Source organism: Hylobates moloch, unplaced genomic scaffold (genome assembly GCF_009828535.3).
Source record: "Hylobates moloch isolate HMO894 unplaced genomic scaffold, HMol_V3 SCAFFOLD_12, whole genome shotgun sequence".
NCBI lineage: Eukaryota > Metazoa > Chordata > Mammalia > Primates > Hylobatidae > Hylobates > Hylobates moloch.
Window position 1 is genome coordinate 8693006 of NW_026652287.1, and position 12862 is coordinate 8705867.

General features: G+C 49.7%; 1 protein-coding gene across 1 annotated transcript in view; it reads right to left on the reverse strand.

Annotated features, from left to right (window-relative positions):
- DNAH10 (dynein axonemal heavy chain 10) overlaps positions 1 to 12862 on the reverse strand; it is a 168361-nt gene that overhangs the window by 17562 nt on the left and 137937 nt on the right. Inside the window, exons 58-64 of the mRNA XM_032168329.2 lie at positions 7446 to 7627; positions 6207 to 6343; positions 4778 to 4995; positions 3540 to 3761; positions 3092 to 3239; positions 1360 to 1639; positions 281 to 510 (exon numbers count right to left, since the gene is read on the reverse strand). Coding sequence (XP_032024220.1) covers positions 281 to 510; positions 1360 to 1639; positions 3092 to 3239; positions 3540 to 3761; positions 4778 to 4995; positions 6207 to 6343; positions 7446 to 7627 — 1417 coding nt within the window. The remainder of the gene's footprint in view (positions 1 to 280; positions 511 to 1359; positions 1640 to 3091; positions 3240 to 3539; positions 3762 to 4777; positions 4996 to 6206; positions 6344 to 7445; positions 7628 to 12862) is intronic.

The window sequence follows — 12862 nt, forward strand, 5'->3', positions numbered from 1 at the left end:
TGGACTTTTCTGCTTTCTCAGCTGATAACTTCCCTTTTGACTTAAGCCAGGCAAGGCTGGATTTTCTATCACTCTCGATTTGAAGAGACTGACCTGATGCCCAGGAATCCCTGGGAACACCTTTAGGGCTCCCCTCCCCACAGCACATCCCAATAGAGGTGGCTTTTTATCCCTGAGATCACAGAGCCCCGTTTTCTCATTGAGCAGACAGAGAAATGGACGCTCCAACGGCACACGCAGGCCCCATCTGGCTCACGGCCTTTCCCACTGTGGTTGCTACCTCTGTTGCCTTGGATTTGGTCTCCTCCAGGGTGTGCACCAGGTCCACGTTGTCCAGCATGTTCCCGGTGGACGTGGCCAGCTCCCGAAGGAGGGAATCTTCCAGGTCCTTGAGCAGGTTCTTGTTCTCGCTGGTCTCCTGGATGAGGTGCTCCCGCTGCTCCTCCAGCTCCCGCCTCTCGTAAGCCACCAGCACGCTCAGCAGCTGGTCCTCCAGGCCCTTCAGCGTGACTGTGGGGGACAGTGAGAGGCCCTCACCACCTGCGGCCCCTAATAACAGTCTCTCCGGCTGCCCTGCTGTGACAGGACAAGCTTAGCGTGGGTCTCAGCCAGCAGGTCAGAGGCACGAGAATTCACTGCCCACCAAAGTCACTCTACAGCAGCAAGGTGGAGACAGGGGCAAAATAGCGATGCTGTGGTGCAGAGTGGTGGACAAAAAGAAAAAAACACACTGAAATAAAACCCAGGCTTCCACGGACTGGGGTACCATAGTTTAAAGTATGCCCAGACTGGGCGCAGTGGCTCATGCCTGTAATCCCAGCACTTTGGGAGGCAGAGGCGGGAGGATCACTTGAGCCCAGACGTTTGAGACCAGACTGGGCAACACAGAGCAACCCCATCTGTACAAAAAAAGATAAAGAAAAAAGAAAAGAAAGTATATCCAAATCAAATTAACCTGTTTACGCAGGAGCATGACAACCCTAGAGAATTTGAGAGAGAATATCCAATTTCTATCAGAATTCAACTGGGAGGAAGAAAAAAAATTCAGCATCACAACATGTATTTTAAATACACGAATACAGAGTAACTTCCTGCCCCAACAGACAGAGATCCCATCCCACCCCGTGTGTGAACATGTGAGCCCACGGCCCCATCTCAGCATGACTCACGACAGGTAACTCATGGCCTCACACCTTCTAAGTGGTCCCTAATTGGTAAGAGCTGACTAGTCCAGATATGCCTATGAGAGAACGATCTGGGGTCACTGAGTGAAATGACGTCCCATGAATGCCTTGATCTGAGGCTGCGGTCTCCATCATAACCATCTTAATTAGCAGTGGAGGTTCTACACGTTCTTACCAGTGTAATTGATCACCATAGCTTTCCCAAACACGGATGGGGAATATCTGGGATTGGCCAGCTTGGTGTTTAGGTACAGTCTGAAATTTGAATCATAGTCAACTTCCTTGTCTCCCAGGATAATAAACTGCCGTCCTTGGGAGATTTTTATATTTTTTTCTAAGACGTTATCAATCACAGGATCGATGTATTCATCAACATCGCGGAACAGGAATGGGGTCCCGTACTTTATGGACATCTCTAGCTGCTTGAGGAAGTCAGGGTCGTTAAAGGAAGCGACCTGGAAGAGAAGGGAGGCAGATGCTGAAAGCCCACATGTTTAACTGTGGCCCTGACAAATATAAGGGGAGAATGGCTTGGAAGTGGGAAGTGGATGGGCCAGGAACTTGGAGGGGCCAGAGGTGAAAAGAAGAGAGAAGCAAGGGGTATAACGCGTCTACACCACGAGGTCCAGGCTCGGGGCAGGATCTTGCTCAAACAGGGTGGAAAGGAAAGGAAGGGGATTCCTCAGCCCCTCTCCCGTAAGCTAGAAGCCCTCCTCTTTAAGAGAGAGGGTAGATGTTGGAATTGGACTAGGGGTAGGCTGACAATTTCAGTGCTCCCTGGCAGGCTGAGGGAAGGGGGAGTCTAGGAAAGTTCCTGCCCTCACAGTATTTGCTTCATGACAGCTCCATGTGCATTTTGGAGGCAGACTGTTCCCCTGACCTTGGAGTACAAATGGGCTTCCCCTGACGGCAGCAAATACCTGGGATCAAGGACCAGAAAACAATAAGGAAAAGCTAAAATTGAAAATAATTAATTTGTTCATTAGCTCAGCAAAAAGTGATTGGGCCGCCCCGGCAATTCCGTTCCTAGGTATCGCCCCAAGAGAACTGAAAACACATGGCCACATAGAAACGTGTGCACCAACGTTCACAGCGGCATTCTTCAAATAGCCAAAAAGTAGGACAACCCGACTGTCCCTCAGCAAATGGATGGATGAACACAATGTGTCTGTTCATACACCGGAATACCATTCAGCCCGAGGAAGGAATAACTTCCTGACGCGCTGCAGCAAGGACAGACCTTGAAAACATTAGGCTGAGTGAAAGGCGCCAGACACAAAAGGCCACACAGCGTCTGAGTCCATTCCTAAGAAACGTCCAGAGGAAGCACATTCACAGATGGAAAGCAGATGAGTGGCTGCCAGGGGCTCGGGGAGGGAGAAATGGAAGGACTGGAGGGGTGATGGCTAAAGGATGTAGCATTTCTTCCAGGGATAATAAAAATGTTCTAAAATTGACTCTGGTGATTGGTATACAACTCTGTAAATATACTAAAACTCAAACTGAATTGTATGTTTTCAGTGGGGGAATGGTGTGGTATGTGAATTACATCTCAGTCAAGCCATTACTCTCACCTCTCCTCCCCTGCATCCCCATCCCCCACCTCAGCTCCCAAAAATAGTGACTGAGCACCCAGACCAGGAACCCCGTACTGAGCAGAGGAACACGAAGCTGAGGTTGCTCGCAGCCTGCGAGGGGAGAGGCAGAGTTCGTGGTGGTTTGAGCTGCCCTGGCAGACCCACGGGGTGGAGGCGGAGGCAGGGGAGGGCTCCACATGGGGGTCAGGGTGGAAGCATTTCAGCCCAGCCTCGCTGAGGCTAGGGACTGCCAGGTACAGGAGGTGGGAGGGGCATTCTCCAGAGAACAGGAATCGGGGGCAGAAGACACCCTGGGAGGAGCTGCCGTACCCGCAGATTGTTCTTCTCCTCTTTTCTCTTGATCCAGTTGAGGGCCTGCTGCTGGGGGTCGATACAGAGAGGGAAGCGGCTGGCCCGGGTGGTGAGGATGCCATTCTGAATGGAGAGCTCATCGGGGGGAAGGCCCTGGGATCCCCATCTGGAAGAAACAGCCATCGGGAAATGAATTTCTCTCACCAATTTGTGAGCCAAGGGCTAAGGGTGGTAGGACTGGCCTCCCAGAACAATCTACCCATCCCCAGGCCGCACAAGCCTTCTCAGATGCCAGGGAGAAGGGCTCTGTGCTGCGTTTGCAGCTTGCCCGGCCACTTCCATGCAGTCAAGCCAACTGTGGCCCTGGTGATGCCCCCCAGGCCATTGCCTCCCCCCAGGGTGACACCCACGTAGACTCCTGTGCTAAGGTGTCCCCTCCCTCCTGCTGGCTCAGGGTGCCACGCACCTGCTGATCTCAACATCGTCCGTGAGCAGGCTCTCCAGCCGGAAAGGCTGGCTCAGGGGGATCTCCCGTTCCAGTATGTCGTTTTGCCAAATCTGGTTGACCATCTCGTCACGGAACTCCCAGGTGAAGGCTCCCTCGTAGCTCAGGAAAGCCGCGCAGAGCAGGCAGTCCCCCAGCAGCTTCACGCGCCGGTGCATCAGCTCATCCAGGTCGTTCAGCCACCTGGCACGGGAGGAGAGGGAGGCTGCCGTGAGCAGTTTACCTTCTGGCCACAACCAAAAGGAACATTCCAGAAGAACCAGCTTGATACCTTGCTAACAGGGCTAGCCAGATGGAAACACGTTTTGAGATATTCTTTCCTTGTGGGGAACAGAGACCAACAGCTTATCTTGCAACTTCCCACCCTAGTGAACCTGGTGTTTGGAGCCAGCATCAGGCAGGGGGCTCAGTAAAGGCCTGTGGTCTTTATTAAGTAGTAATCACATCGCGTGGATCACATTAAGTAGTAATCACGTTGTTTCCGAAGCCTTAATCAAAAACATATAAATCAGCCCGGCAGAGCTAACAAGTTCTGGCCTCACTCAGTGACAGAATTCCACCCAAGATAAAAGAAAGCATCTGTTTCATTTGGCCTCTTCCAGTAAATGCCCCAAGACTTAGGTTTCAGAAATATTGAAAATTGTTTCCCACATGCAAACAACATTTTTCAGTGTCTTCTACACCACATTTACAGATACCAGATTCAAAATTGTTGCCCTATTCGGTGAATAAGCTGTGGCCAAGCGGTCTTGCTCATAAATATCAAACAGCCCCATCACTTAAGACTGAAGCCCAGGATTGAACATGCCACTGGGACCCTTAGAAGGCATCTGTGCGGTGACAGAGACGGGCTTCTCCCACAGACTTTTCTAGAAAGGACCCAGGGGTTAGAGGTCACCAAGAAGTGAACACTTCCCAAACCTAGAGCACCCTGCTAAATGGTATGGATTCCCCCGTCTCCACAGCTGCACTGCCTCCTTGACCCTCAGCAATTAATAAATAACACTCAGTGCCTAATACAAACAAGAGTCTATAAAATAGCCATTAGCTGCCATAAACATGATAATAGGAATATAAGACCTGGTCACATGGTTTTCACATAAAAACACAATGTGAGATAAAGAATCAACATGGCGAGAAACTCTGTGGGTGACATCTGTTCACAAACCGCAATAGGCGGGCTCGTGAGCAGCGCTGACCTGATGTTTTCCAATCCCAGACCCGAGATGAGTTTGTCTGCAGCAATCAGCCGCCTCTCCATGATCTCGGCTTCTTCCTGCAGCTTCTGCTTTTCCAGTATGGCGGCCTCATATTTGGCACCCAATGTTTCCATCTCTTTCTGAATTGTTGCCAACTCATTCTGGATCCTTTCCAGTTCCCGTTTAGTGAGGTAAAAATTCCGCTCCAGCCTGGCCACCTAAGTGAAGACAGTTTGCAAAAAGATGGGAAAAAGGACGGTGGTGGGGCCGCAATCCCATGGCCTCAAACCAGGCCACATGTCCAAACTGCTCTGATGGTGTCTGTGCTTTTCGGAGCCACTATATGCTATGTTGAGACATGTGGCTTCTTAGTTTCTTCTTCAACTGTTTGCTGCCAAAACTCTATGTCGCATTAGAAGACACAGCACCCAAGTTAACAAATGGTTTTACTTTCATATACTGAGGTCACAGTAAGATGACACTGTGGTTCTGAGTCAAAAACTCCAAAGAGTATACCATAGACAATAACAGGATTCCTACTGGTTCTAAGTTTTCTGAATAATACAATTCCGAGCTATAGAGCAAGGTCATAATATGACTCAAAATGATCAAATCAACCTTATTCTCTTTGTATTTTGTGATCTTCATGTGACTTTGGCCCCGCTGCTCTCAACTGGGGTAGGTTTTGTCCCCCAGGGGATGTTTGGTAATGTCTGGAGACATTTCTGGATGTTGCAGCTTGGAGGGAGGGTGCTACTGGCATCCAGTGGGCTGAGGCCAAAGATGCTGCTAAACATCCTATAGTGCCCAGGACAGACCCCCCCAGGACAGACCCCCCAGGACAGACCCCCCCCCCCCACAGACTCCCCTCCAGGACAGACCCCCCAAAGGACAGACCCCCCCCACCACAGCCAGGCAGCACTTCAACGGTGCTGCAGCTGAGAAACTGCTTTGACCCTAGAGAAACAACTTTAAACATCTTTACATTAGACAAGGTCTCATCTGTCACCGGGAGTGAGTGGTCAATCAGGTGCAGCCTCCCAAGTAATGGCAGTACAGGTGTGTGCCACCATTCACTATGTTGCCCAAGCTGGTTTCAAACTCCTGGGCTCAAGCGATCCTCCCATCTGGGCCTTCCAAAGTGCTGGATTACAGGCATGAGCCACCACGCCTGGTCTGAACATCTTTATACCACACTTTCACAGGCAGTTTGAAACTCTTTCAAACCTCAGTCTTGTCCACCACCCACACTATGCCTAAGTGATAGTGGTGTTTCAGTATTGCCATTTATTGTGGGGTGGGGGAAAAGTTTATGCAGCTTGAAGTCAGAACCTTGGGAGAAGTTTTTCAGCAAAGGTGTGCACATGTGAATTCTGACTCCGAATGGGTCGCTTGGCAGTGGTGTGGCAGTCTTACATTCGGGCACTACCTTCTCTCTTTTAGGCTTGATTTCTCTGAAAACATCACAGTAGCCCATTACAGCTTCGACAAATTTCAGCATCCCCAGCCCGGCTTTGCTGACAGCTTCCATTTCTTCATTTGTGGTATTAAGAGTCTTCAAGAGGCCTAACGTGAAACATGCAATAATTTTTATGAGTGGCAAGCTTCATCTTGGGAACACAAAATAGACAAAATAAGCATAACTAGTTTCTTATTCTTCAGTGGCCCTGTGAGCAGAATGCACACAGCTCTCCTACGGCCAACAGCGTGGTGTCAAACCAGGATGGGTTCTGCACAAATGGATGTTTCAGATGTGGGTGAGGGGCATGGTTTACTGCCCCCCGTGATGCAGGTGTCATGCAGGAGACCCAGGGCGTAACGGAGACTCCCAACTGGGCACTCAGGTGGCTAACTGGAAATCACAGGCCATTACAGGTCACCTGTTACCTTCACCCGCACCCTCACCCCAGGAGTAATTTCACATAAACGGAAGTCCATCCAATGAAGATTCAGATAGAGGGAGTGCCTTGGGTTTTTGTAGTGGTTGGGGTCATTTGTGTTGAGATTGCTTTTGTTTTTAAGGGGCTAAGAAAAAGCATTTGATAAGAGTCTAAATAAACCATCAAACATGCATTAACTTGTATTGCTTTTCACAAAGACTAACACCATTCCACTATCACTGCCTGGCTGAGCACTGGGCAGGGTCAGGAACTGAGCTCAAAGGGAACTCAGTCCTATAACCAAAGATGGAGGAGAGGCTGGCCATCAGTGATGCTGCCCACCCCCGTGCCCACTCCCCAGGGACCTCCAGAAGACTTGATACTGACAAGAGGAGAAAGGGGGGAAGTCAAGGTCGGACCAGCTCTGAGCTTCTGCACGTGCACTGAACAGCACAGACAGAACAACACTGGGTGAGACGCACAGAAGACAAGGCTGGGCTAGGTTCCAATGAGAAGATCCTGTTTCCTGACAGGGAGAGCTAGGACTAGTGCTGAATCAAACCCTCAGTGGGCACGGCTGCCGCCGCGCATCCCCAACCACTCTCCCTGGGTCACGTCATGGGGCTGCTGTTTTCCTCTGGTGACCATCAGTTGCCTGTTCCATCTGATACCATCTGACCAGAAGGGGAGGGCCTGCCTGCAACGAGCCTCCTTGCCCTCCATCCCTGTCCCAGAGCCTGAGATGCCAGACCGAGACCCTGGCGATTCCCACACGTGGCTACACTCACCTTTGATGTTTTTCACTTGGCTCTGGGTAATCGAATCAAAATCAATCTCCATCAGAGACCTCAGGAAATTCGGGTCGGACATCATGCCCTTGGCGGTTTTCCAGTTGAGCTCTTTATACCCTTTCATGATGAGGATGCATTCGCAGACCGTCTGCACCTGCTTCGGGGGCTTAGCAAACGACCTGGCAAGAAACCAAGGCACACGTGGGACACAATCCCAGGATGTGGCCAGGATCTGGCCTGAAAGAGAGCTCCAGAAAAAGGAGCTCAACCAAAAGACAGTCCCTGGAGCTGATGCTGCATGCAAACGAAAGAAGCCAGGTCCCAACACAAACCACACTCCTGGGTGGGAGAGTCCCTAAGGGCGGGGCTGGGTCCCCCTTTCAGGTTCCAGACCAGGCACCTGGAACGGTGCGGGGGCAGCATTAAAATACAAACCCAGGCCGTCCCCGGAGCGTCTGGATCAGTGGTTAGGGTGCAGCCTGAGCACCTATGTTTTAATTACACCCTCGGCTGATTCCTCAGACTCTAAATGGTGGCTGCCGTCATTATTGTCTTTATCATCATCATCATCATCACCATCACCACCACCATCATCTTTCCCCATTTACTGGATGGATAAACAGGGTCCTGGGAGCTTGCATGACTGGCTGTGCTGACGCTGCCTGGGAGGCCTGGGGTCTCTGCATCCTGGGCTCTTTCCAGGCTATGTTGCCCCGTAATTGTTTTCTGTGGCTTTGATAAGACTAGATCATCACTCTGCTCCTCCAGAACACAGATGTCCACTGCCCTTGGTCCTCTGGAGAACCAGAACTGCCAGCGGAACAGGAGACAGAACAGCAGCGCTGGTGCAAAGGCCGGAGAAGGAACCGAACCCACCTCACTGGGTCATCCTGCTGCCAGGCAAGGTCAGTGAAAGCCACAGGAGTCTCCCAGACCACGCCATGGAAAGACAAGTGGAAGGAGAACAGCGCAGACAAGGCAAAGCAGGAGAGGAAGGAAAAGCAGGAGAGAAGAGCAGGAGACAGAGGTCCCGGAGGGCATGGATGCAGTGTGGGGCGGCCAGGCAGGGGCCCAGGCATTTGTGCTCTGGTAGGAGGCTGGGGTGAGCCAGAGAAGAACGAGGGCGATGGAGGGACAGAGGGGGAGACACATGCACAAGGACAGAGACAGAGACAGGGAGACAGGGAGAAGACAGAGAGACAGGGAAGAGAGAGAGACAGGGAGATAGGGAGGAGACAGAGAGACAGGGAGATAGGGAGGAGACAGAGAGACAGGGAGGAGACAGGGAGACAGGGAGGAGACAGAGAGACAGGGAGGAGACAGGGAGACAGAGAGGAGACAGGGAGACAGGGAGACAGGGAGGAGACAGAGAGACAGGGAGGAGACAGGGAGACAAGGAGGAGACAGCCTGAGCAGACAGCGACCTGGAGGCTTTCTGCAGTGAGCAAATCCCCCATCCCTCCTGACCCCGGAACCCTCACACACTCCCACACAGACAGCAGAGGAGAGAGGGCCCCATAGTGTACGGACAAGCCAGGGCAACAGCCAGGAGGGAGGGCGCCCACACTTCAGCACAAAGCCCAGTGATGAAAGAAACCGCCCTGGGTCACCGGGGAAAGGCTCAATTACGCTGATGTTGGCTGCTTAGAAAAGTGGCGGCGCTGTCAAGTGTCTTTAAAAGGTCCCTTCAGGGTGGATGGAAACCAGGCCCCGGCCACTGCTCTGTGAACAAGCAGGTGGGGAAAGAATGGCGGAGATGTTTTCAGATTCAAGACAGGAAGAGCCCAGGCCTGAGGCAGGGTACTGAGCCCTTGGGCAAGTTAGGAACCAGCCAGGGTGTCAGTTTTCCCATCTGTAAAGTAGAGCCGCAGAACCGGAACCTTCCAGTTCCCAAATCCTCTGAGTCTACGAAAGTGAAGTTTTCCGCTGCTGGGTTACAGGCCACGCTCTGGGATCTCACTTACCCAGAACACACCACTTTCCACAATGCCGGATGACCGAGGTGTGTGAAATATTGAGGTTGCAAGTCAAGAGAAATGGAGACGTCTGTTTAATTTGATTCCTTTCTTCTATCACCAAACAAACTCAGGCATGAGAAAGGGAGAATGGTATGCTACCCTCCCTAGAAGAAAATAATCATTTTAAACCCCACTCCCCACCTCCCAGTACTCTACCCCTGACACACCAGCTGTCTCTGCTTTTTCTCCAGCCGAGCTCCTTGCAGCCTCAGAGAAGGTGCCCCTCGCCCTTCATGACCATGGCTAGGTCAGGTCCCAACATCCACTGTCGGAGCAGTAAGGGCCTTTCCTTCCTAACCTAATCTTACATCATTTCCCCATGCACATGGGATTCCTATAGGAAAACAGAGTGTCAGCGCCACGCAGGGAAGACCCTGCCTGCCTGTCTCACTGCCAATGGGCCCCAGTGCCTGCTCAGGGCAGGGGTGGGGTGGGGGACAGACACCCAATGACTATTGAATGAATGAAAGGAAGAAAAGTAAAACTCAAGAGCCAGCAACAAAGGGAGGTTTTTATAGTTTTATAGTTAGAGAAGCATCTACTTCTAATCTTCATGACTCTTCATCTTCCTGCCTTAACATTTAATGATTTCTGCAAAGAGGATTGAGTATGATAAGAAGGAAGCGCTTTTTAAGGACTTAAAAGATTATAAAATTGTCAAGATGTAAGTGCTGGCTCATTGTGCTTAACATCCAAATGACCTGAGAAAAGCCAGATTTTACTCATCTGGAAAAACTCAAATTGGATCCAAACTCACACAGAACCCCAGGAAAAAAATCCTCAATAGATAAAAGATTTAAATATAAAAAATTAAAACATAAGAGTACAAAAAGAAATCATGCGGAAATTATTTTACAATCTTGCAGTGTGATCAGGCCTTTTAACTAGGACACAACATCCAAAAGCCACAAAATAGGTCAGGTGCGGTGGCTCATGCCTGTAATCCCAACACTTTAGGAGGCTGAGGTGGGTGGATCACCTGAGGTCAGGAGTTCGAGACCAGCCTGGCCAACATGGTGAAAGCCCATCTCTACTAAAAATACAAAAATTAGCCAGGCATGGTGGTGGATGTCTATAACCCCAGCTACTTGTGAGGCTGAGGCAGGAGAATCGTTTGAACCTGGAAGGCGGGGGTTGCAGTGAGCCGAGATCGCGCCACTGCACTCCAGCCTGGGTGACAGAATGAGACTCTGTCTCAAAAAATAGATTTAAAAAAAGCCACAAAGGCCGGGCGCGGTGGCTCACTCCTGTAATCCCAGCACTTTGGGAGGCCAAGATGGGTGGATCACAAGGTCAGGAGATCAAGACCATCCTGGTTAACATGGTGACATCCCATCTCTACTAAAAATACAAAAAAAATTAGCCAGGCGTTGTGGTGGGCGTCTGTAGTCCCAGCTACTCAGGAGGCTGAGGCAGGATAAATGGCGTGAACCCGGGAGGCGGAGGTTGCAGTGAGCCGAGATTGTGCCACTGCACTCCAGCCTGGGTGACTGAGCAAGACTCTGTCTCAAAAAAAAAAAAAAAGAAAAGAAAAAAAGAAAAAAGCCACAAAATAAAATATTGCTAAAATCTGCCGCATAAAAATAAACATACATGGCAAAAACAAACACACACACAAACCTCATAAACAAAGTCAAATGGCCCATGACAAACCAGGAAAAGATTTTCAACTTACCTTACGGATAAAAAGCTGATCTCACCATTATATAAAAAGCCCTTGGAAATGGTTTTGAAATAAAAAGCAACAATAACCACGACCCAATAGATAAGCAAACCAAGTTCACAGAAAACGAAATACGCATAACTCTTAGACACATTTTTCACATAGGAAAAAAAAAAGGCCAGCCTCACTCACACTAAGAAATGCAAATTAAAACTACGCAAGTACCACTCTTCATCTACAAAATAATGCAAAAATCCAAACATGTGATCGCGCCCCCTGTTGGTGAGTCTAGGAAAAAGCAGGTACTACTCATTTGGATTGTTGGTGAGGATAAATAGGTTCCATCCCCATGGCGGGGATTAGGCAACAGCTATGAACGTTATAAATGCCTACACCCTGGGACCCAGCAATTCCACTTCCAGAAATGTATCCTGCAGGTGGACTCACCCAGGTGCACAATGAACTATGGTCAGATGTATTCTTTGCCACGCTGTTTGTAAAGGCAAAAGACTGGACACGTGATCAATTTATTTAACAAACTAATCAGTAAGGGCTTGTTAAATAAATTATGGCACAGCCACACAATGGGATGTGAAGGAATGTTCTAAAATATCAGGGAAGTTCATCATGTATCAACGTGCAAAAGCTCTCCAAAATATATTGCTAAGCAGACAAGATGCAGAAAGATATGCACAGGGTGTTACAATTTGTATATAAAAGAAGGAAAAAAAGGATTTGCAGGTATCCCTTGCTCTCCAAACCCTCAGAACATGAAGTCAGGAACAGAAGAGACTCTTGTGTACCTGGTTGCCTTGGTCATGCATGAAAATCCTCAGGATGTGTATATGAGAAATGATATACGCATACTACCTGTTGCAGCGTGGGAAGGTGACCACAGCTGATGGAGGACACAGTGGCCGTGGGCTTTTCCCAGCATACCTTTTGGGTGTTGGAGCCATAATCACGGCTAATGCTTACATGGCTCTGACCATGTGCCCAGCCCAGTTCTTCACATATAGGCTCATATGATCCTCATGAAGACCCTGATACAGCCGAGACAATTCTTATCCACATTTTACAAATGAAGAAACTGGAGCACAGAGAGGTTAGATGACTTGCTAAACGTCACACAGCAAAGAGGCAGAGCTATGTATGAATGTGTAAAAATTATTCCTTTTGTACTTTGGCTTTCTCAGAGGTGAGCTGGGCACCTGTCTGCAATGCCTGTCTCACTGCAGGGGACACATGTCAAGCTCTCTATTTGGCCCCATGGAGGCTCCCTCTCACCCCTCTACCTTGGGTTGATGGAAGGGACTCACCATTCCTTCTCTTCAAATAAATCCCCTTCAAAAATCCTTCCTGGTCTCTGCTCTCTTGATGTTTTTATGCTGCTGACCTGGGAGCGGTGCCCCAAATCCTATCACCGGTAGCTAGTATTTCCCTGGAGGGTGTGTGTGCTGACCGTGTCTCCTACCCCTCCGCTGGGTGTGCACGTCCACCGTGTCCTGGCATCTCAGCCTAAACTTTCAACGCCTAGTGCTGAAGTTTTAATACATCCATCCTTATACCTTCCTTGACACCATCCTCAACACTGAACTAATGACTTCTTGCTGACAACAGCGACACCTCCAAGTGACCTCCCAAGAATGAACCAGGTCCCCTGTCCTGGAATGAGATGAATTCTGTGCTCAAATTCACAAATGTTTCACCAAGAAGAAAACAAGGGCATGGAC